At 52.8% G+C, this 23,699-nt stretch overlaps 2 protein-coding genes across 30 annotated transcripts in view; one reads left to right on the forward strand and one right to left on the reverse strand.

Moving 5' to 3' along the window:
* The first annotated feature begins 86 nt into the window (after positions 1–86).
* On the forward strand, positions 87–18,548 carry ARHGAP1 (Rho GTPase activating protein 1). 5 transcript variants are annotated; one of them, XM_035701189.2, is made up of 14 exons: positions 87–245; positions 3,739–3,908; positions 4,142–4,237; positions 5,625–5,654; positions 10,085–10,172; positions 13,907–14,038; positions 14,438–14,524; positions 14,721–14,819; positions 15,185–15,292; positions 15,377–15,453; positions 15,671–15,748; positions 16,213–16,341; positions 16,531–16,634; positions 16,764–18,548. In XM_035701189.2, the coding sequence occupies exons 2-14, from the start codon at positions 3,776–3,778 to the stop codon at positions 16,950–16,952; spliced, it is 1,350 nt and encodes a 449-aa protein (XP_035557082.1). In that variant the 5' UTR covers positions 87–245; positions 3,739–3,775; the 3' UTR covers positions 16,953–18,548. The 5 variants fall into 5 exon arrangements, with proteins under 5 accessions (XP_035557082.1, XP_025307826.1, XP_035557083.1 ...); XM_035701190.1 differs by having other exon boundaries at positions 91–245; positions 3,727–3,908; XM_035701191.2 differs by lacking the exon at positions 87–245 and adding an exon at positions 2,826–2,849.
* Positions 18,549–21,030: 2,482 nt separating this feature from the next.
* Positions 21,031–23,699, reverse strand: part of ATG13 (autophagy related 13) — a 52,418-nt gene continuing 49,749 nt past the window's right edge. For 24 of the 25 annotated variants that reach the window (XM_049097068.1, XM_025452021.3, XM_025452020.3 and 21 more), the window contains one exon: positions 21,031–23,340. In XM_049097068.1, the coding sequence (XP_048953025.1) occupies positions 23,263–23,340 (78 nt within the window). In that variant the 3' untranslated portion in view covers positions 21,031–23,262. Of the gene's footprint in view, positions 23,686–23,699 lie in introns of all 25 variants that reach the window. The other variant, XM_049097070.1, reaches the window with a different exon arrangement.

Genomic DNA, 23,699 nt, shown 5'->3' on the forward strand with positions numbered 1-23,699 from the left:
GATAATTATGCTGTCACCCTCCGTTTCCCCCCGTCCCTCCGCCCTTAGACCGGCAAGCGCAGGAAGTGGGCGGGGATCCTGGAAAGCCATATTTGGACCGGGCAGCGAGCCGGAAGTGGGTTGGAGGTGTGGCGGAAGTGGTTGGGGAGTGAGGAGCCCGGGAGGGGGCGGTTCCCGTTCTACCGCGGAGCCGGATGTTAGCCGAGCTTTGACAGGCGTGGCAGAGGGAGCAGTGCCTGACCACGGTGAGCTCCAGGGCGCGGGGTCTTCCTGGGTGGTGGGGGGGAAAAAGGAAGGGACCAGACAGGTCACCGGAAGGGACAGGGTCCGGAGGGGGATGGTCCGAGGGGATCCGAGGATGGGAGCAGGAATGGGATGGGGCCTAGGAGCCTGGCTTTCCCCTTGCGGGGTTTCAGCCCCATTCCCGGGTCAGCACTGACGAGACCTCGGCTCCTTCGCTGCTTTCCTCCTGCACTAGGAGAAAATCCTAGGGTAGAGTCCAGGTCCCATCGCAGTCTTCCAGCAAGTCCGTGGGAAGGGGAAGTCTCTTTGGTCCGATCTGGGGAAGCTCTAAGTACAAGAAATTTGGGGGAAGTATTCCCGCCTGCCACTAACTAGGCCACGCTTTCGTCTCTATTTCTTAGTCTTTGAAATGGGATAATTACACCCAGTACGGGTTTTGTAAACCATGAAGCTCCGTACCAAAGCGCTTGTAGCTCAAAGCCTTGCTATTGTATCATGGGATTTGCATTTTCGCAATTCTGGAGCCGCAACCAGGAAGGCGATCCGAATGCCAGAGAATACGATTTCAAGTTGTTATCTCAGGTCTTCGTGAAGATTGGGGGAGAGGCTTTACTTTGTGTTTTTATGGCCCTTCTCTGCACTTTCGGGATCACAGTCATTTAGAGAAGTGTTGAGGGATTGACCAGCATCGAGAGACCACCTTATGCAGACATAGATTAAAAGCTTGACTCTTCTCAAGCTCTTCTTGACCCACCTAAACTATTTGCTTATTTTTTCTGGTCCTCACTTTCCTCAAGCAGTAAAATGGGCTTAGTAGTATAAACCTCACTGGTGCTGTTGGGAAGTTAAAAGGTAATTTGTCTACTTTATGGTGCCATATAGCCCCTCAACAAATACTGGTTCCCTTCTCCATTTAGGAGATCACTTCATTCATTCATTCATTCATTCAACAAATGACAGCTTCCAGGGGCTGAAATGGTCAGGGATTCTTAAATGGATTCTCAGAGGACCTGTGAACTCCTTAAAGTTGCATAGAAGATTTCATGCACCTGCTGGTTTTTCTTAGGGAAAAAGTCCACAAATTCCATCAGAATTTCAGAGAAGCCCAGAGGTTAGAACCTCTGCCTGAAATGACTCTCAGAGATTTTTGTGTAAGTAGGTGTCTTACCTATGGAGAAAAGAAATACTAATCTCAGAGTAAAGAATATTTTGCACAGAGTGGAACAGAGCTCATAGGTGACTGGAGTCTTAGGTGGCCGGGATACTTCATTTCCATCACTTGATATTAGAGTTTCCCTGAGCCAGCTTCCCTCCCCCTCACACTGAGCAGGACCTAAACTTCAGGGCTCACAGAGCAGCAGCTGTGGGTTGGGGGTTGAAAACAACTGATTAGTTTTGCTGGAAAAGGTTGGGGGTGTGATGGGATAGGGGAGGGGTCAGTTCTGGAAGAAGAGACAAATTGTGCAGGAATTACTGGAAAAGAGGTGGAGTTCAAGTTCAGCTCCCCTTTAGAAGGATGTGTCCCTCTCCTTCCCTCACCCATAGTTCCGCTCGCAGCTGTTCCTCCTAATCCTTTTGTTCCCTTTAGTGCAAGTGTTTTAGAATACTGAAGAATTATGTTTCTGGGAGGAGCCTGTGTTTCTGTAGATAAGGACATTTAAATCTAGTTAGGAAAAAGACTTGCTCAGCATCTTTGCAACTTATTGGCTCAAGCAGGAGAACTCAAGCAGTTCTCCGTATGCCTCATTCCATGCCTTTTTCATTGCGTCAGGCATCCGCGGTGTGTAGAAAGGCTTCTCTGGGAGAGCTGTGGGCAGGGCTAATGGGCACCAAGAGCCTGGGCAGTGACAGAAGAGAAGGCATGGGGAGAAGGCTCAGGCCTAACAAGGGTTACTGTGAGCTGAATTTGGTCCCTGTTACCCAGTGGAGTCCTCTTTTGGGAAATACTCACAGCCATCTGTCTGAATGGGGGAAGGAGCCTGTGGATGAATCAGAAGTGGATTCTTCAAGAATTAGAGTTGCCTGCATTAGAGGCTTGAAAGGGGTGTGGAGCACAGCAGCCCTCACTGAGAGAAGTGCATTCCCGAATAAGAGGGTCATCTTTCTCTGTACTCATGGAAGGGACTTATACTTTGGTGGTATGCAGCAGGAGTGAGTAAGGATAGCAGATCAGAGGCCAGAGGAGAGGAAGAGAAAGGGGTTTTGGTTTTTGTTTTATGGGTGTTTGGCTACTTGGCTGCTTGGCTTTGGCTCAGGAGCTTGGAATGGCTTTTGCCACTGAATCAGCGTGGTTACCCTGGTAACAGGGTGGCCGTTGCTAGGCATAGGGAGCCGGCTTACCATCCAGAGCCTATGGCTGTGAGGTGATGTGTGCTGGAGGTTGTCACGTGGCCTCAGAGCCCAGAGGTGTTGGGGTCTGGATCCTAGCTGACAGTCTCCCCCCCCCCCCCCCCCCCCCGTGCCCAGTCCTGTCTTCACTCTTTATCTGTCCTGCTAATTCTCTTACCATATATGTCATTTTTGGGCTCCAGGAATGTAGTGGGCTGACAGCAGCCTCTCCTCTGGGGTTGGACTGAGTGGATTGAATCCCCTCCCTGACCCACATGGTGAGTTTGGGATGGGAGGGGGATGGGCTTCTGGTTAGGCCCAAGGCAAAAGGTACTGCCCTCAGGCTTCATGCAGCCCCATCCTTACTGTCAGCCCCAGACCTGGACAAACCCAGCTCTAGAGTCGGCTCTTCTCCCTCTGTCTGCCCTAGCTGCAGGCTCCTGTCCATCCAGCCCTGTCCTGGATGCCATGGGCTTCTCCCTTTCCCATTTGTGCTCGCCAATCCTTGAGGCAGTCTCTTGACCTTTCCCACCTTGAAACTTCTTGCATCAGGAGCTCCCTGGGGATTAGAGTGGGCTCGGGAGCCCCCAAGAGCCTGCAGATTCCATCCTTTCATGTTCCCATCCTGGGGCAAACCCAGCTGGCACCTTGACCATGGCCTTTTTTTCCTGGGACCCTGTAGTCTCTCGCCACCTCCTACTCCCCTGGCCAAAAGTGAGGGGTGGAATAGCCAGAGCTACAATTAACCTTTTTCACAAATGGGGTTTGGACATCTCTACTCTGTAACTGTTGGGTCCTGGGAAGCTTCTGTGCTCTATGACTCCTGAGGAGAGGGGCATGGACTTCTTCCCTTGCAGCTGGGCCTGCACAGAGCCTGTACCACATGGGCAGTGGGCAGCACAGGGCCTGGCACGGCTTGTCCCTATCCAGCTGGAGGACCTGAGGGCAGGCACTGAGCTGTGCCATCCTCTGCCCCAGCTGTCTTTTCTGGCAACATGCCTACACTGTGGAGAACCCAGGGCTACATGGAGCTCTTGGCAAGGATGAGAGGTGTTGAGGAACAGAAACAGGAGAGGAAAGAGTGAAAGCATGGGGGCTTGCTGTAGCAGTTACAAGGGGAAAGAGGGCATCCCTGACTTGCTTCACCTACCCCAGGTTTCTCCTCAGGTTCCGTGGAGTGACGCTGTGGGGGACAGGCTTGGTCATGGACCCGCTTTCAGAGCTGCAGGATGACCTGAACTTGGATGACACAAGCCAGGCTCTGAACCAGCTGAAGCTAGCCTCCATTGATGAGAAGAACTGGCCCTCAGACGAAATGCCCGACTTTCCCAAGTCAGGTGGGCACTTCTGGATCTCAGGCAGCCATATGTGCCTTAGAAGGGAAGATTCCCTTCCTCTTGAAGGGAGACCCCAGGAGAACAAGCAGGGCAAGCAGACCAGCCCCACGATGGGGCTGGGAGCACAAGTCCTACTGCGGGGGGGGCGGGGGGTTGTGGATCAAAGAGCATGAGTCTCAGGGAGACCACTGCCAGCCCCCCAGATTATCCCCTGACTTTTCGGTGTTCCTCAGATGACTCCAAAAGCAGCTCCCCAGAACCTGTTACACACCTGAAGTGGGATGACCCTTACTACGACATCGCCCGGCACCAGATTGTGGAGGTGGCAGGTGAGCACACCCAACATTGCATCTTTTACCTCCTGGTCTGCACTCATGGCTTCCAGAAGCCAGCCCCTCTTGCCATAGGGGAAGAAGCGGAAGGGAGAGGGGGCAGGAGCGGAGAGGGGCGGGTATGGACTCTGTAGTCTCACCCCTGATCCTGGGGCTCTTGAGCACCATTTTTAAAAATCACAGACTTGATTGTGATGACTGCTTGGTCTCTTCATCTGCAACCACATCCTGACCTATGACTCTGTTGTCTCTGTTGGCCGACGGTGTGTGGGAGGCAGTGTGACTTAGTGACTTTGAAGTTAGAAAGTGGCTTGATTTCCAGCTCTGCTCTCTGAACTCATTTCTTCCTCACGAGGTCACTGAAAGGATTACAATAGTGAATGTCTGTCAGGGCCTAGCTGAGAGCAAGAACATAGCTGGCCTTGAATAAGTGGACTTTGCCTGATATCAGCTTTTCTACCCCATGACTTAGTGGGGACCAGGGAGGTACCAGTTCCTTTTGGAAGAAACCCTACCTCCAAGGAAGTCTGGAATAACAGAGCTTCCTTCCAGAAGTTAGGGGCCCCATGGCCCCCTGGAGGATCACCTTCCTGGCAGATGTGCTACCCTGCTGAGAGTGGGTAGGGAGCCCCCCTTGGGTCTTGGTCTCAGTGAGCTTCCACTCTTGCTCATAATGCGAGACCTAGTGCAGGGGAGGAAGCAAGGATATTGGTGACTGATTTCTGCCCTTAAGGTCCAATACTGCTGAAAGAGGAAATTAGAGTGGTAGGATGCTTTGTCTTTTCCCTAATGGTTGTCTGTCCCCACTTCTGAGGACAGACAACTGTAAGCTAGGGTGACAGCATGGCTGTGCTCTGAGGAATGGGGTGGGCAAAGGCGGCTGGGCAGCACTTGGCCCTGGAGCACAGTGGTGCTGGCTAAAGGGACCCTGGAGACTTCTGGCCATAGGGAAGCCACAGGGAACTCTCTCTCTCTCCTGAATTCTGGGCTCAGAGAGGGATGGGGCAATTGAAAGAGTTGCCTGTAATGTCAGAGATGTTTCCATGGCATTTGTGTTCCTGGTGCCTGCCCTCATCTGAGTCAGGGGCCTTGGCTATGATTTCTTTCACCCCTGCAGAAGCAAGGTTGAGACTTCCTTCGTGGTCTGATCCTCACCTGGGCATAGGAGAGTCACCCAAAGATTCAGAACTTTCTATCCTCACTTCCAGAAATGGGCCTGATGGGGGCATTGGGGGGTTATCTGATGTGATGTAATGTAGTCTCTATCCTCCTGGCCTATGTGGCCAAGATACAAGGCAGAGCAGGGGGAACCCATCCCTATCCCACACTGGGTGAGCCCTTTCCCCAATGCAAGCAGAGCTGCAATATGTTTCTGTTTCCCCAGGGTGTGATGAGCCTGAGGGGGCCCAGCCAGGTAGGTGTGTTCCTGGCTCTCTGTGCTTGGCCTCTGGGCTGTGGATCAAGAAGGGCTCTTGGTGGAGGCCACGTGGGGCCAGCTTAATTGCAGCCCCACTCCAGGGAGCTGGGAGCTGGTGGTATCTGGGAGCCGGAAGTAGCAAAGGGTTTATAAGAGGTTTGACGGGGTGGTGCTGTGTGGGGACACATCTAGATCCCAAAGGGAAAGGGGCTCTTGGGGATGGAGCTCATGTCTGGGGGTAGGGGTGGGGGCGCTGGCTGTGAGCCATGGCCTGTCCTCAGTTCTGGCTTGGGGCCCCTCTGATGGTGGTGGCCCCATGGCTTTGCCTCTCTGACTGCTGAGAAGAGTTTGCATTGGTGCCACCAGAGCAGGAGTCGTTTGATGAGACCATGGTGATGTCCTAGGAGGCCAGTTTCCCGGTATTGAAACTTGAGAAAGAGCCCATGTTGGAATGGAGGATGGGTTATGTCCCTAACTCCTCCGTAGCCTGTGTTCTCCATGCTGGTGGAAGCTGTCTGTCATGCTTCACAGTCAGATTTGACTCAGTCCAAAGGAGTTCTTTCCAGTGGTGTGCTGGTAAACGTTTAACAGTTGGCTCTCTGGAAAGGAAAAAAAAAAAAAAGGCTATTATTTATTTGTAGCATTTGTAATTTCTACCACAGCAGATTTCAAGCACCACCATGATGTCAACTGGCTGCGGTATTCCTGACCATTTAACAATTTAACAAACGTGTAAGCCGGCTCCAGCACGGTGCCCCAGCCCCCACCTCCCATCTCCTTGGCCTGCTCTGCAGGTTGTGGGCGGGTGGTGGCTGGTCTGGCAGTTCCCAGAATGCCTGCTGGAGGACTGCACTGTTGCTGATTAACACCCAGGCCACCCTGGGAGCGTTCCTGATTGGTATCTGGGGAATGCAGAGGCTCCCTTCTCAGGCAGCTGTTCTTTTCCTGGTGCTTTCCACAAATGTCACATCTTCTCATCGAGCCCTCCTCCCCCAGGCTGCATCTGCTGGCAAATGCCAAGCCACCCAAGAACTTGAGCAATGGGACTCCACTCCAGGGAGGGGAGGTCAGGGGTTGACCCTCATCTTGTTCCTTGTCTGAGAGTCTTGCCATCCATCCCCTCACCAACCCTCCTTTTTCCCCCATCCCCGGTTCTGACTTAACGTGCATTTTTAGAAGACCTACTCAGGAGCAAGTCCCATGGTTCTTCAGTGAGGAAGAACACATTACCTCCTTCAGGGAGCACACAGTCCAGTAAAGTGGTTCTTAGAACTGGTCAAAAAAAAAAAAGAACTGGTCAGAGTCCTCTCTGAGAATATGAGCAAGTGGACCTCTTCTCCTAGGGTAAATGTGCATTTTGTAATGTAAATGTGCATTTTTGTTTGTAATATTTTTCATTTATCATCATGGCCTTCCTCGGTGGAGCCCTGGTTGAGAACTCAAAGTTTCCCGTTTATGGGGTGTTGAGGCCAGCTGAGCAATGGAGCCACGGGCCCCTGGCCCCTCCCTTCAATTGCTTACTTAACCAGTTACTAGCTCTTTAAATTCCAGAGCCCTGTGAGCTCAGACTTCCTGTCCTGCCCAAGTCCTCAAATCTGCCAGCCAATGAGGGCTGCCTCTGTTGGGGGGTAAGATGAAAAGAAAAGAATAGTTTGGAATGCCCAATCCTCCTCCCTGCATTTTCCCCTAGTTCCAGGCCTTCCCTCTGCTTAGAGGGGAGTAGCCAGATGTTCCTCCCCTCATAGACTCATGGCAGAAGGCCCAGAGGTTTCTGAGGTTCCAGATTGTGCATGAGGCTGGATTGGCCAGACTGACCCTCTGTTCCTGCCCCGCCAGTCTTCCTTCTGCTTTCAGAGCCTATGGGAAGAGATCAGAACAGGCCTGAGAGCTACCCTCCTGGACTGGAGGGAACCCAGCACCTTGGGGTCTAGACAAGGGTATGAAAGAAAGCAGGTGACATCTGTTCCTTCAAAATGGACCTGCTGCTGGATGAAGCTGCACCTTCTCAGATGTGCTTGCAGAGGCTTGTCTGCTCCTAAGTCTGGAGAAACTCTGTCCCAGCGTTTGGGAAACTGTCTAGAACAGTCTCATAACCTAGATATCATTGTGAACAAACTCTGGAATAGAACCATGCATACCATGTAATGCTGACCTGTGACTTTGTGCAGGGTACCAACGTTTCTTGAATATCTGCCACATGCTGGGCTCTGGACCAGCATGAGAGTTTCCAAGATGGATGAGACACAATTCCTGCTTACAAGCCAGTTGAGGAGACAGGCACATAACCAGTTCTACAGAAGAGTCAAAATATCACAACAGAGCTGGGTGATGGTTCAAACAGGGAACCCTGGAAAGGGACAGCTAACCTCTCTGGGGGGAGGAGGAGAGGACACAGGCTTTTGGGAGGAGATTATGCCTGGAATGAGTCTTAAGGATTCTAAGGAGTTAGCCTGGAGGAGGATTGCAGAATTGTCTTGAGACTCTGGCGAGAGAAATACCAGAGCCCTAAAGCTGCCTGATGTGGACTGGGTTGCAAGCCTATGTGTGTTGGAAGTGTGCATGGTATGATCCTGGAGAGTCCTGTGAGTCATTCCAAAGAACATCTACAGGGCAGGGGGCCCAGATTGTTTATCTGGGGTGAAGTTCAGGAAGAAAGGAGGATTCAAGGCAGGAGAATTGGGTGCAGGTAGGTGTTCATAGTTCTCTAAAGATGGTTGGAGGTTGGACATGGTAGTCAGACTGCTGGAATTGAGGTGCTAAATCAGGCCAAAGCATTGAGCCGTGCAGCCACCAGGGCCTGGGGCCATGCTGCCCTCGTTCCAGAAACCTCCTTCAGCTCCTCTGATGAGTCTTGCCCCAGCTCTGCAGAAAAGGGTCAGTCAGAGCCTTGGCAACCACTTTGGAAAAGTACTGACTCCTCGGTTAGGTCAATGACCGAGAAGCATCAAGATCGTGGTTTACTAAATATGGAGAAGGACACTCAGCAAGCCACTGGGGGGGAGAGTCCTTAGTCCTCAGAGGTAGATGGAGGACAGACTCTATGCATTTCATGGGTTGTGTAAGTATTTTCATTTGCCTCTGAAGCAGTGGGGATTAGGCAAGTGTGGTTTGGTTCTCTGGAGAGGCGTGGAGATAAAGATGTAGGGAAGATTCCTGGGACATGGGTGAGTGGGGACCAGGCCTTGTCTTCACCAAGCTTTGTTTGGGGGTCCCTGATCTGTGGTGACCCTGGAAGAGCATCTTATCTTGGAGAGCAGTAACGTATGTGTCAAGAGCTCCCTGCCTTCTTGACAAAGCCAAATGATCAGACCATCAGATAGTGACCAGTTTTGGATGAACACCCCTGAGTGATTACAGCCAAATGAGCATTTCCCCAGAGCATTACAAACTCCTCTGAACTCCATGTTCTTTAGGAAAGAAAAATGAGACCTGACCATTAAGTAGTCACACCCATGTCCTCCGTGGCCTTGGACTTGCTGAGAAGGTAGCATCAATAAGTTTTCCAAATACACGCTGCTCAGAGGGGGCACTTCTGGAATAAGCATGGGCTTTTAAAAAATTTTTTTAAGTTATTATTTATTTATTCATGAGAGATACAGAGAGAGAGAGGCGGAGACACAGGCAGAGGGAGAAGCAGGCTCCATTCAGGGAGCCCCATGTGGGACTCGATCCTGGGACTCCGGGGCTGAAGGCAGGTGCTCAACCGCTAAGCCACCCAGGTGTCCCAAGCATGGTCTTGCTTTGGTGGGTGTGACTCAGTTTTTTTAGTTAACCATTTTAAAATGTACAATCGGTGGTATTTAGTATATTCACAATGTTGTGCAGCCAGCACCTCTGTCTAGTCCCACGATTTCATCCATACCCTTGCCAGATCCCATAACCATAAGCAGCCATCCCTAATCTCCCCTCTTCCCAGCAGCTGGCAACCACTAATTAGCTTTCTGCCTCTGTGGGTCTACCTTTTCTAGATAAGTCACATAAATGGAGTCATAAAATAGGCAGTCTTTTGGGTCTGGCTTTTTTCAGTTACATAATGTTCTCAAGGTTCATTCACAACGTAGCCATGGATCCGTAGGTACTTCATCCCTTGTTATGGCCACACAATGTTCCACTGCATGGATATACCATGTTTTCTTTATCCATTCACGCACTGATGGGCATGTGGGTGTTTCCACCAGGTGTGACTTTTTAAAAAATTATGTTATTTTTTTTAGACCCCAACTCAGTAGCCCTGAGAGCAACCTGTCCCTCTTTCTTCAGTGGCGCAGCCTTGAGTGCAGACAGCTGCCCAGAGGTATATCTGCTTCGGCCACTCTGGCCCCTGCACTGCATGGTACAGGTCTCTCAGCCTGGCACCCTTCAGTTCCTCACCCCACTTCTCTCGATGGATCTTCCACTCACTGTGCTCCATCTTTCTCCACACCTAGGAGATGACAAGTACGGGCGGAAGATCATTGTGTTTAGTGCCTGCCGAATGCCCCCGAGCCACCAGCTGGACCATAGCAAGCTCCTGGGGTGAGTACCCACAGGGAAGGTGGTGAGACCTGTGCCCAGATCCCCAGTACCTCCTCATGCCATTCTCTTTACCATCACTTCCAGCCCAGAGGTATCAAACTACCTCCCTCGGTGCCTCCCCTCTTCTTCCGGGGGGAGATATTTTACATCTTGGGGAGAACACCGAGCCAGGAGTCAGTCCTGATTTCTAATCCGAGAAACTGTAACCTTGGCAGGCGGCTTCATCTCTTTAAGCCACTTTTCCTGCAAAACACAGCCCTTCTTCCTAGGGGTGACACCCTGCACATGAACACGCTACTGAACACAGTAAGATACTGTCCATGTGTGAGGACTGATTATGATGATGTGGTGCTTCTGCTGTGGTTGCAATTGTTCATCATTTACATGGATAGTGTGCCAAATTTGGTACCACTGGCTTTTGTATCTATCTGGGTTCTGTTAGCAAATATACAACAGCTCTGGTTGGTCTGGAAATCCTTTTTTTTTTTTTTTTAAGATTTTATTTATTTATTCATGAGACACAGAGAGAAGGTAGAGGGAGAAGCAGGATCCCCGCAGGGAGCCTGATGCGGGACTTGATTCCGGAACTCTGGGATCATGCCCTGAGCCGAAGGCAGATGTTCAACCGCTGAGCCACCCAGGTTTCCCTGGTTGGTCTAGAAATCTGATGCCGGTCCGAAAGCTGATTGAAAGCAAGACTTTGACAGACCTTGTTCTTTTTTTAAAGATTTTATTTATTTCAGAGAGAGAGCAAGAGCCAAGAGCAGGGGGAGGAGCAGAAGGAGAGGGAAAAGCAGACTATATGCTGAATGTGGAGCCTGATATGGGGCTCCATCTCATGACCCTGAGATCATAACCTGAGCTGAAACCGAGAGTTGGCCACATAACCGACTGAGCCCCCTTGTGCCCCTGACAGATCCTGTTCTGATAAGCACTCATTATTGAGCCCCCGGTGGGCCCCCGGCACGGAGGTACAGGACCTCCATGGAGGCAGAGTCGTAACGAACTTCTGAGGTGTCTTGATGTGTGTCCAGTTACCATCTTGCAATTATTTCCTTGTCTCTTTAAAGCGTTTCCTGAAACTGAAAGTGTCTGCACTGCCCATACCAGTTCTTTGGGATCCGGAATGATTGTGTGTGTGTAGGGGCTGGTGAGAGGTCAGGGACAGGTCAGGGGGAAGGGCCTGAGTACAGAGTCTGCAGTCCTGGTGAGCCAGGCCTGAGGCTTTCCAGCCTTGTGTGACTTCTCTCTCAGGCTTTAGGAGCCCATCTCCTGCCGCCCCTTGGCCAGGCAGGCAGAGCCTTGTTCAGGCGCATCACGTGGCCCAGCCAGAAACAGGCCAGGCAGCTCAGCCTGAGGGTAGCTGAGTCACACACCCTACCCTCTGGTTTAACACAGCGTCTGAGTTGGCAGGTGACAGACTCCTGGCCAGATAATAGTGCGAGTGGGAGGAAGTCAGAGGAAGAAGATGGGAAAGCACCCAGTTTTCAGGAGAGAGCTTGCTGAGTGAGGCTGTACCATTTGGGGACTTCCTCCAACTTCTGGAAGCCCTCTACCATCCATCCTGTCTGTCCTCCATTCCTTCCTGGGTTGGGTCTCCCTGCCCCCACCCAGCCTGCAGGTCAGCGCTTTCAGTGTGGATCAGCCCCATGATCACAGCCTTGGCCTTTCCTGACTGTCCAGCCACATCTGGGGGGCTGAAAGAAAAAGCTTGGATTCAGAAGCCCAGTTAAACTTCATGGTGCCTCTACTAGCTATGTGTTTGGGGACAGGTTTCTTCTGAGCCCTATAAAAATAAGAATTGTGTTCACCTCCCGGGGTTGTTGTGAGCCTTAGGTAAGAGAATATACCTGAAATGCCATCGTATACACTAGTGAAGTATTACAGATTTCAAAGATTTAGAAAAACGATTTATAAGTAGTTATAAAGAAAAAATATAGACAATGATAAAAATCTTCCTAAACCTACCACCCAGAGAGAAAACCACTATTTTCGTGTATTTACCTATTTTTTTTTCTATAACTTAAAGAGATCTTTGTATAGTCACTTCTGTATCTTACATAACGTTACCTTCTGAGCACTAAACATTCTTCAAAATACATCTTTTTAAAAACATATTATTGGCAGACATGTGTCCGGAAAAGTGAATTGTCATACTACTTGATGAATTTTTCAGAAACTGCATATACCCATGTCAGCCACACCCATAAGCCTCCCTTTGTTCATACAGCCACTACCCCAAGGGGTAACTGCTCTCCTGACACCTAACTTCACGGATGGGTTCTGTCTGCGGAAACATCCTGTGAGTTATTCTATTTATAGATGGCCTGTAATTTATTTAACCAATTCTCTACTTTTGGACAGTTATTAGCTTACTGCTCAAAAAAATCTTTTTTACATTATAAAACAGGCTGCAGTGAACAGCCTTCTACAAAAAATGCTTCTGTTCATTTCTGATTGTTCTGTTAGGGTAACTTCCTGGATATATTTGTACAGGGTCAAAGAGTATGAACATTTTTTTAGCTTCTGATAAACATCACTTTATTGCCTTCCAAAAGGCCATAACATCTAGCAAAGGAGGAGTGTGTTTTCACTACAATTTTTGCTATTTTATAGTTGCAAAAGCCCATCTTTCTATGTGACAGCTCTTTGCAAGCTGCAAAGTACTCAGTAGGTACAAGGGCTAGATTACCGTGTAGCAGTAAGGACTGGAACCACAGTAATAGTCCAGCATTTGACACTTCACATGGCTGCCTGTGTGGGCCGAGATCAGCATCCACGGACCATGATTGAGGATACCCTCTCTGGGTTAGGTCAGGCAGTATCTGAGCACTTACTCAAATCCTTGGATACCTTCCCACTTTCCCTCCTTCCCTACCTCCCCTCAGAGGTCCTTAGCATTCTTGGATGCCCAGCCTCCCAGCCTAGAGAAGTGTTGTGCTGGGGCCTGGGAGTGGTTGGCCAACCAGAAAGAACTTCCCCTGGACTCCTTTCCTGTCCTGGAGTTCTTGTCTGTTCCCTTCATACTTTCCCACCTCAGGCGGGCTCAACACTTCTGTATATGTGTGTTCAGGTGGCAGGTACTGCGTTGTGAACATAGGGAACTTGAGATGTGGCTCTTTTGTCCATGAAAGGTCCAGTGACTAGAGCAGGGATGGGGATCCTCTGGTCACCACGATCTTCTCTTTATGGCTTGTGTTGGGAGGTTGAGGTTGAGGTTCACCCTTTAGTCAAGGGTGAACTTTGGGGTTAGTTCATCTCCAGGCTTCACCACAAGCTCTGTGACTTTGGACAAGCACTTATTAATCTCTCTGAGCCTCACTGTACTGCCCTCATTTGTAAAGAGGGGACAATCTCAGCCCCAAATGTTATGGGGAAGGGCTCATCTTTGTACACAGACTGCTTGGCAGACAGACACGAAAAGCTAAATATCGATGAACGGTGATTGTCGTCATCATGGTTAACTCAGGGCAGTCCTGCAGGGAGTCTTACTCTCATTTTTCCTACAGGTATGAGAGAGGGCTCCAGTTCCAGTCCTGGTGTCCTGGTTTCTAGCCAGGGCTGTTTGTTACCATGCTTCTTCCTCTGCCCAGCGCAGCCACTACCCCGAACCTCCTCCATACAGCCTAGCCACAATAGGCAGCACAGGGGAGGGGCTGGTGGGCAGGCACAGGATCGAGGCAGGGGGCCCCTCCTGACTCGAGGGAGGGCTGAGCGGGGCTTTTCTCTTGTAGGTACCTGAAGCACACCCTGGACCAGTATGTAGAGAGTGACTACACGCTGCTCTACCTGCACCATGGCCTGACCAGCGACAACAAGCCCTCCCTCAGCTGGCTGCGGGACGCCTACCGCGAGTTTGACCGCAAGTGGGTTGGGGCCCAAGTGGGTTGGGGCCTGGGGGCAGGTGGCCCAGGAACCAGCAGCTCTGCCAGGGCCGGGGCTGCCCTCTGCTGGCTTGGGAGCTCGCTCCATGCCAGGGGGAGCCAGTTGCCCCCACCTGGGTAGAAGCAAAGAATCTGAAGTTGGAACATCCTGGGCTTAAATCCCAATGTCTGTACTTACTCACTCGGTGACCTTTCATGTTACTTAACCTTTCTAAATCTCTGTTTCCTCATCTGTAAAATGGGACAACCACGGCACTTCCCCAAGGACATAGATCAGAAAGACACTAAGAAAAAAAAAAAAAAAAAAGGAAAGACACTAAGAACCTCGCTCTGTGCCACTCCCACCACACCCACTGCTGGGTTCCTGTTCCCTCTCTGCAGGTACAAGAAGAATATTAAGGCCCTGTACATCGTGCACCCCACCATGTTCATCAAGACCCTGCTCATCCTCTTTAAGCCCATCATCAGGTGAGCGGGCTGATGGGGGAGGGCAGTGGTCTCCCCGTGCTTCCCTTGGAACTCTGAACCAGATACCTGAGGAGGCCAATCATCCCAGGGACAGGCCATTTGGGGGCTCTCCTGATCTCGGGGAGCTACTAAGGGCACGGTGGAAGCCTGCTGAAATGGGCCTACCACTGACCTGTGCCCTTTATTCTGCCGGCAGCTTCAAGTTTGGGCAGAAGATCTTCTATGTGAATTACCTGAGTGAGCTGAGTGAGCATGTGAAGCTGGAGCAACTGGGGATCCCTCGCCAAGTGCTCAAGTGAGGCGGGGGCAGGGACTGCATGTGCCCGCTGGGCACGGTGTACATGTGTGTCAAGCTGGGGGGTGTGGGTAGAATGTGCCAACCAGGGGGAGAGGGAGCCTTGAGAACCCCGGGGTAAGCAGAGGAAGTGGAGGTAATGATGAAGAGACAGCGGACACGGTCAGAGAGAGTGGGTTCAGATCCTGTTTCTGTCACTTAAAGAGCTCTATGACTGCAGCTCTTCAGCCCTTTGTCGGGTATAAGGCGGGGACACTAGGAGGGTCGAGTGAAGTGACCATGTGCAACAGCACAGTCAGTGCTTGACAGACAAGGCAACTCCAAAGTCAGGTTGGGCTCCTGATCCTCCCATCTGCTCCCCCAAGGTATGATGACTTCCTCAAGTCCACACAGAAGAGCCCTGCCACGGCCCCCAAGCCCATGCCACCACGGCCCCCTCTGCCCAACCAGCAGTTCGGGGTCTCGCTGCAGCAGTGAGTATGGGAGAGGTGGGTGAGCCCGGCATGTGGGCACCGCAGAGGGCTGCAGACCCAGCTCACTGCCCTCGTTCCCAACAGCCTCCAGGAGAAGAACCCAGAGCAGGATCCGATCCCACTCGTGCTCCGGGAGACCATTGCCTACCTGCAGGCCCATGGTGAGTGCCAAGGCCGCTGGCCACAGGACCTCAAGGACCTGCCCCTTCCCCTTCAGCCCTGACCCTGACTCCCCTTTGGAACCTGCCGGGCAGGGCTGAGAGGCTTCACGTGCATCAGCGCCCACATCGACCCTGCCTGGCACCCTGAGACAGAGCAGGTCAGGGAGTCTATACACTGCCCTAGAGCTAAGACTCACCAGGCCCCACTGTTTCCCAGCTCTTACCACTGAGGGGATTTTCCGGAGGTCGGCCAACACTCAAGTTGTACGAGAAGTCCAGCAGAAGTACAACATGGGTGAGTGGTCTGGGGGGTGTGCCTGGCAGGGCCAGTATAGATCGTGTGTGTGGGGGATAGGGGCACGTATGGGACTGGGAGGGGCTTGTCTTCTGCTCCCCTATAAACAAGGGCCCCCTGTTCTGTTCCTGTCAGAGGTTCTGTGGCATTTGGTAGGATTACATGGGTCCCCCTCCTGCCTGGCTATCCCAGGCTTGCTGCCTCCTCTGTTAGGCTTCTGGGTCCCAGGTGGTTCAGGTTCATTCAGAGATGAGGGATAACTGTGGTGTGTGCTGGGGGGCCCCATTCTACCCGGTCCCCTCGTTACACAGGAAGAGGGAAGGCCTGTGTAAGAAGAGGCTCCGAGGGAGGAGAGGCTCATGCCATGGCTGCAGGCAATTGGGAAGTGGGGCTGCTTGGCCTCTAGATGGGCTGCTAGCCTCCAGGCTAGGCCCAGCTCCTCTCTCCCCTCTCCCCCCACCCAGGGCTGCCGGTGGACTTCGACCAGTACAACGATTTGCACCTGCCAGCAGTCATCCTCAAGACCTTCCTCCGGGAGCTTCCTGAGCCCTTGCTCACCTTTGACCTCTACCCCCATGTGGTGGGCTTCCTCAGTGAGTGCCCCTTGCTTCCCTCCCCAGCTCTGTGCTTTTTCTGCTGAGTTGGGGTCAGAGCTGGACTCAGAGCAGGCAGGTTTGGCCTGTCCTCCAAGGAAAGTCTGGTTGGGGTCTCCCCTCTGGCCTCCCCTCCCCTCTGTCGGCTCAGCTGTGGGCTGCCGTAACCTGGGCCCCGGTCCCTTGCAGACATTGATGAGAGCCAGAGAGTGGAAGCAACACTGCAGGTGCTCCGGACGCTGCCTGAGGAGAACTACCAGGTGCTCCGTTTCCTCACCGCCTTCCTGGTGCAGGTGAGACCTTGGCCTCAGCCTCTGCTGTTCACCTGGAGAGGGCCAGGGGAGGAGCTGCCACCCCTGCTGCTCCCGGGTCTGGGAGGCGGGTCTGTGGGCCCTGCTAAGGCCCCCCGATTCTCTCCACAGATTTCTGCCCAGTCTGAGCTGAACAAGATGACCAACACTAACCTGGCTGTTGTCTTTGGCCCTAACCTGCTGTGGGCCAAGGATGCTGCCATCACCCTCAAGGCCATTAATCCCATCAACACGTTCACCAAGTTCCTTCTGGATCACCAAGGGGAATTATTCCGCAGCCCTGACTCCAGGGGGCTCTGAGTCCTGCCCTGCTGCCCCTTCTCTGAGAGCCCCGACTGGGACTCTTCCTCCTGGCCTCAGCCTTACAGGAGCCTGGGGCTCCCGCCCAGGAAGGGGCCATGGGGCCCTGGGAGCTGGAAGCTGGGGCCAGCCGACCGGGCAGCTCTTCCTCCCCTTCTGTCCAGCCCACCTCGCCAGCCCTGGAGGCCTCGCTATAACCACGGGACGTTTTTCTTGGCCTTATATTTCTCACTGCCTCCTTGGATCCCTGGCTCCTTGTCAGGCTCTGCAGAGCTGGCCTTGGCTCTTCCAGCGGGAAAAAGACTGGCCCCAGCAACTGCTTACCCACTTTCTCCTGCCTCTCTTTCCTGGCAACTACAGATGCCTAAATCACTGCCAGCTGGGCTGGTAGCTGGGGCTGGTCCTCCCCTTCCCGGCTGCTGGGGAATAAGCAGCTGAGCTGAGCTGGCCAGGGCTGGCCCTGCAGAAGCACCCCCTTGCTTGGGTGAAGGCCTGTGTTCCTGCACCTGCAGCTGTCCTCCCCTCTAATGGTTTAGCCTTGGGTGTTGACACAGCTAGGGACTGGCAAGGCCGGGGTCTGCTTCCTACATCTGCCTCCTTCTCTTCCACACATCCTGGGTCAGCCCTTCTCAAGTGAAACAGCCCCCAGGGTGTTCCAGCCCCCTGGCTCTGCCAGAACTGGCAGCCAGGGTGATACGGCTGAGTCCCAGCATCCATTTGGTATTAGATACCCCATTCCTACCCAGAAGCCCGTGTCTGGTTGGGCCAGTGACCAGCAGTCTCAGCTTCCCCTGCTTTGCCGTCCTTCCCTTCCCACTTGCACAGATTCTCAGCTTAAACTCTTGTGGACAAGTCTGTTGGGTCACACTGGTCTCTGCTCTGGCCAGAAGCGACTCAGTGCCTCAGGATCTGTGGCTTCTTCTGCCAGCTAGGGACTCCTGGAGGGGCCGAATGGAGACCTTGCTAATTCAATCAACCCGCTGGGGCAGGGGACTATGGGCCCCAGGGCCGTATCGTCTCTCAGAAAACCCAGACCCTGATGACTGGTACTTCTCATTCCAACTGTGTCTCTTAGAATTACATGCCTTCCTGGTGAACCCTGGGAACCCCACTTCCTGCAGCCTTGTCCCTGGCAGCAGAGGGAAGGACCTGCTCAGTGGCCTTGCCCTCACAGCCTTGGCCAGAGCCTGTACTGTGCAGCCCTTATTGACCAGACCAGCCCCATCTGCGAGATGGGTGCAGCCTGGGTCCTGACTCCTGAGCTGTCTCCCCAGGACATTAGCTTTTCAGGATCCCGGGGGCCTGGAGTGGCTGCTGGTTCCCTGTCGGTCCCCGCCTCTGTAGCCCGAGCCTGGGCCTCTGCTTTCTGCCCTCCTTTGTATACCAGGTGTTGCGCACAGCCCCATTTACTGGGGAGCCTCGTGGATCTATTTGATCTTTCTCCTGTACCCTGTCCCACTGGACTTGTACCCGGGGGGAGGGGAGAGTACTGTGAATCAAGTGTTCACATTCACACTTAATGACTTCCTTGGCACCAATCATGTATTTCACCTTTGCACTTTTTGTATTTCAATAAAAAAAGGAGATGGAAAATTGCCCACCTGGGTGTTAGGAAGTACGCCTGGAGGCTCAGAGAGGGTGGGAAGTGTGTGGTTGTAGAAGATGAACAGGTGGGGCCTCAGGAAGTCCCCTCCCTAGTCCGTCTGACCCCTTCCTTCTTTGTCTTGTTCCCTTGAGTGGGTGTGAAGCCAACTTTCTAGCATCTTCCAGCCTCGGACATGTGAACGGTGACCCTCCGTGTTGTACATGTGCAGCATTCCAAATGGCCACCAAGTGCTGTGTCCCATGACCAGCGGCTCTTCTGTCCCTGAACAGAGGGCACTGTGGTGACAGCAGTGTAGGCTTTAGAGTCAGACTTGGGCTTGAGTCCCAGTGCCATCACCCTCCACCAGCTCCAAACAGTAACAGCCATATTACCAGCCCACCTGAGACTGTCTCTTCATTTCTCTGAGGATCAGAAATGCACACAGGGCACAACAGAGCAAGTGCCCGGTGGTGACCAGAAGGACCATTGTTTCACAGAGGAATGGGGAGATGGTCCCAACCTCATGTAGCTGCTAGGATTAGAAGCCTTGTGTGACCATCCGCTTCTCCCCACCCTCCATCCAGCCTGAGAGCGTTGGCTATTTCCACCTGCCACCCAGGCCCATACCGGCTAGGAGATAGCCAGTTTTCCTTTCCTTTCTTGAGCAGGTTTTGCTGTGCTTTAAAAATTAAGATGGTAAACTTTAAGTTCTGTGTATTTTACCACAATTTTTAAAGATAATGGTTTGTTACTGGGAGGGCAGGCCAGAATTTCACTTGGCACGGCGGTCAAGTTCCACCTGTCTGCTGCCTGCCTGTTGGTTGCAATCAGGTAATGGTGGCCTCAGGGGAGCCCAGCCAGAGCTGCAGGATCAAGCAGTGGTGCTAAGACCGAGGTTAAACACAGGCACGGAGCTGCAGGAAACTAGTTTCATTGTACAACCGGCCCTCGCCCAGGCAGCTCCAGCAGAAGGCATGGGCAGCCTCTCACCAGTTCTGCTCAGCTCTACACTGGGTGACTGCTTACAACAGAGCAGCAGTATCCCAGGGAAACAGGGGAGCAGGACACCAGGAGAGCTGTTTACACTGGTTGGGCTCCTGGCAGGGCCTCTGCTGAGTGACTCAAGAGCCAGTTTCCCCCTGCCTTGGCAACAGCAGGTCTCTGGGGGCAGTGTCGGGAGATGCTTTAAAGGGATAGGACACCATCATGAGACACGGGGCAAGTGAACACTTTGCTTTTGTGGGGGAATCCCAACTGGAGGCGAAGACACAATGGACAGTCTCTTCACTGTTTCTGACTCAGGGTTGGGTGACTGTCCCAACTGGCTGCACAGTTATCACGGCCAATGTCAGGGGCAGTTAGCTAACAAGGTAGGGCTCCCAGGGCCTGCAACAGCAGCAGTGGGCCACCTCATTCTTTTCAGCCCTAGGTTTTGGCTGAATTTAGAATTTTCTTTTTTTTTTTTTTAATTTTTATTTATTTATGATAGTCACAGAGAGAGAAAGAGAGAGAGGCAGAGACATAGGCAGAGGGAGAAGCAGGCTCCATGCACCGGGAGCCCGATGTGGGATTCGATCCTGGGTCTCCAGGATCACGCCCTGGGCCAAAGGCAGGCGCCAAACCGCTGCGCCACCCAGGGATCCCTGAATTTAGAATTTTCGAACCATTTTCTGCCCTAGCTTCAGCCTGAAGGGGGCAGGGAGGCAACCCACACAATAGTTGCCCTGGTCTGTCAGGCAGTTAGTCCCTTGCCTCTAGAACCATCTCTGCCTCTGGGACACTAGCTCCACCTCCCTCGCACTCCCATCGTTCAGCACAGGCACAAGGTAGGAGTCAGGAGCTAGCTCTACCAGGGCCGAGATGCCTGCCATAGAAGCTCCCAAGAGGCCAGGCAGGAATAATTCCCACAAGGCTCTTCTACTTGTGACTCCTCGGGGACCACCTTGGTGTCTGGCTTGGCCTGTCAGATCGGGGCAGCTGAACAAACTGCCCTTGACAGGCCCTTGACTTACTGATACTTCACTCAATCCCCTCCCCTCTGTCCGGTTTGCTCGGCCACGACTCCTCATCCTAGATTAGCAAACAGATAGAGGGCAGTTTACAGAGCCCACATTCCCTGTCTAGCCCTGCTGGAAACACAGCAGAGGCCTGAGCCAAAAGCTACAGCTCCAGGCTGAGTGGTGGGCTGTGCTGCCCGGGGGGGCCACAAAGAGCTGATGCTGATGGCCTCTAAGGTGGACACTGTGGTGCATGTCGACTTCACGCACATTATCTCACGGACTACTCACAAAGAAGCCCCCCAAACGGGAACGTACAGCCAAGGGAAGTGAGGCTCTACAGCTGCTAGGTAGCCAAGACCTGCCTGACAGGGAAGCCATTCCACCATTCCTTCCCCTTCCACGGAGGGGCCAAACAGTTACCAGGCAGGCAGGACCTGCAGAGAAGTGGAAGTGCGGGGTTAGCATTTTAAACAACTTGCAGGACAGGAGGCTGTAAAGTACAGAAAAAATTTATTGGAAATCTCTTGAATACATTTTAAAGTATAGCTCGGTATTTCCAAACAAGGTGGGCTGGAGGAGGGGGAGGGACCCTGCCACCTGAAGACGGGTGACAGGCCCCAATCCTGTCCCCGGGGTGCTACTGGAGTCAGTCTAGGGCTCATCCCTGTCAGTGTACGGGGCTGAGGGGCAAGGGCCAGCCTTGACAGTTGCTCTGCTCCTCCCAGGCTCAGCTCAGGGCTCAGCCTCCCTGGCCTCTCACTGATGGGGTTCTAAAGGAAAGGCTGCTGCCTGTAAAGGCCAACAATCAGGAGTCAAAGAGGACAATGGCTAACAGGCCTTCCCGTGGCCTCCTCAGGAGGATGCCAGTGGCTGAGATACTGTGGTAAGACATGGGGGCAGGGGCAATCAACAGCTTTACCACGGCTTCACCCTTCTCAGCACTGGGGCCTCGGGGGTAAATCTGGATTGGTTTAGCAGGTCATGGGTATACTCTGGCCCAGATATGAGGGCCAGTTGGATACCGCTGCTGGGAACATTTCTTTGTGGCAGCAGAACGCATGCAACAGGGGCGGGGCTCAGCCCACCTGAAACAGTATCAGAGCCCCCTCCAGCATTCAGCCTTGTAGGTGGGAACAATGTCACATGCATTTATTAACAAGCCATTGAGGACCACCTGCTCCACTGCACAACAGCTGCTGCCAGTGAATAGCCCAGGTGGGCCAGGAGGAGTTTTGCCTCAGCCAGGACTGCCAGTCAGGCTGGGAGAGGGACAGGTGGCAGGTACATGAGGCTAGGTGCTTGACTGACTTAAGTAACAATACCTAAATGGTTAAGTCAATCATCCGCCTAGCTTTGGTTTCTCAACAAGGAACCAATCCAGCTAGTAAACCTCAGGGCGGGGTGCAGACCCTGGGATTAAAGAAAGGTGGTGGCCAGGCCCAGGTAGAAAGAGGAAAAGGCCCATAACCTAGCCCTGAGAAACAGGAACAAGTCCCTCCAGAAAGAGGGGCCCATCTGGCCTTCCTTGGGGCCACAGTGGGGCACATACAATGCATCATATGTGCACTGCACACAACTCTGGAGAACTGTACTCACAGAGTTATATGCATTTAGCACCCAAGACTTCCTGCGCTGCCAGAATGGAGTCAGTTACTCTGCAGAAGCTGGGAGAGATTCAAGGCTCTCACCAGGAATACGCAGAAGACTAAGGTAAAGCCTGTCGTCAGTTCAAGTGCAGCGATTCTGGGAGGTTCCATCACCCTCAGCCAGCCCTATTCTTGGATCCCACCTTATGTATATGGGAAGGAAGATCCTCAGAGCAGCAACCCAGATTCTGAGGAGCCTCCACAGAGGAGGCCATACCCCAGGAAGAGGCCCTCCACCTTCCCTAAGTGAAAACATCTAACCTCAAACATATTTTCTCTATAAAATATCTGATTTCTCTGAAAGTAATAAATATTTATCATGTCTTATAACCAAGGAGAGCAACAGGGGGAGGAAGGAGAGAAAAAGAAACTTTGCCGCAATTCCCAATGACAGAACCCTGGAGACCTAGGCTTCTGTTTCTTTCAATGGAGCTGAGCTGCTGAGCACAGCCAGCAGCCAGGGCTGCTCAGGGTCTCTGTGGAGATGGTGGGAATGGCTGACTTTGCAGTTCTCACCACCTTGGGCAAGAGGCCTGTCATACTGCCAAAAGTGCAGGCACAGGGGCAGAGAGAGGGAGGGAGGGAAGAAGACAGCAAACCAAAAGGGACAAAAAAAAGAGCCTGAAGGAGCCCCTCCTTCTTCCTCCCAGCACTGTCTCCTTCCTCTTTCTGCCTCCACACTAGGTCCGGGCCACCAGCTGGAATGTCAAGTGGTAAACGGCAGGCCGGCAAAGGGCCAGCTGCAGGGCGGACCCAGGGCAGGGGGCCGGCAGGAGGAACAGGATGACAGCCTTTGTGAAGCAGGTGCTGATGGGCGGTGTGAGCAGATGGCCCTGCCGAGGGCCCTTTTATTCCTAAAGGGTCTTCTGATCCCCAAGGCCAGGGGGTGAGTCCTCTCAAATGCTATCACCGGGCTTGCCTGCTGCCATAGAGTCTCCAGGAGGTGTGAGAGCAGGGACTTCCGGGTCCCCATGGGGGACACCAGCCTCTCCTCCACCTGGAGCAAGATGAGGGAGGGGAGCAGCTGATGAGTGGGACCACAGAAAGGGGATGCTGCTGGTACTCGAGGACACCAACTTTTACTGCAGGGTTTCTACAAAGGCATCAAACTCTCGGACATTCTTCTCGTGCACAGCCAGCTTCTCTGGTAGTGAGTCCTGTACCAGGAGGGGAGAGAAGAGCTGCTTATTCAGGTAGGGTCCTGCAGAGACAGCTGGCCCAGGCCCCTGGGCTGAAGAAGGGATCACAGGACACAGTTCAGCTCAGCACTGCTGGCCGGGACAGCAGGAGATGCAGGGCAGTGGGGCAGCCACCGGGAAGGGGGCTTGTGTCCAGCAGGGCCTGAGGGGGGCTCAGGGACTTGGCGGAACAGCCAAGGGGATCCAAGTGGGCCACATACTGCACGAGCTAGAAAAGGGCCATGCCAACAACAGGATGACACAGAGAAATTACCTTTGGCACAGATCAGGCTGACACTAGAATGAAACAGTAGGCTCAGCATGCTATAGATTAAGAA

The sequence above is a fragment of the Canis lupus genome, chromosome 18 (assembly GCF_003254725.2).
Source record: "Canis lupus dingo isolate Sandy chromosome 18, ASM325472v2, whole genome shotgun sequence".
Taxonomy (NCBI): Eukaryota; Metazoa; Chordata; class Mammalia; order Carnivora; family Canidae; genus Canis; species Canis lupus.

Bases quoted from the DNA above. Each gene is read 5' to 3' on its own strand.
- ARHGAP1 (XM_035701189.2), top strand. From the start codon at position 3,776: ATGGACCCGCTTTCAGAGCTGCAGGATGACCTGAACTTGGATGACACA. The intron at 5,655-10,084 runs GTAGGTGTGTTC...CTCCACACCTAG, and splicing joins GCCTGAGGGGGCCCAGCCAG to GAGATGACAAGTACGGGCGG. The intron at 14,525-14,720 runs GTGAGCGGGCTG...TTCTGCCGGCAG, and splicing joins CTCTTTAAGCCCATCATCAG to CTTCAAGTTTGGGCAGAAGA.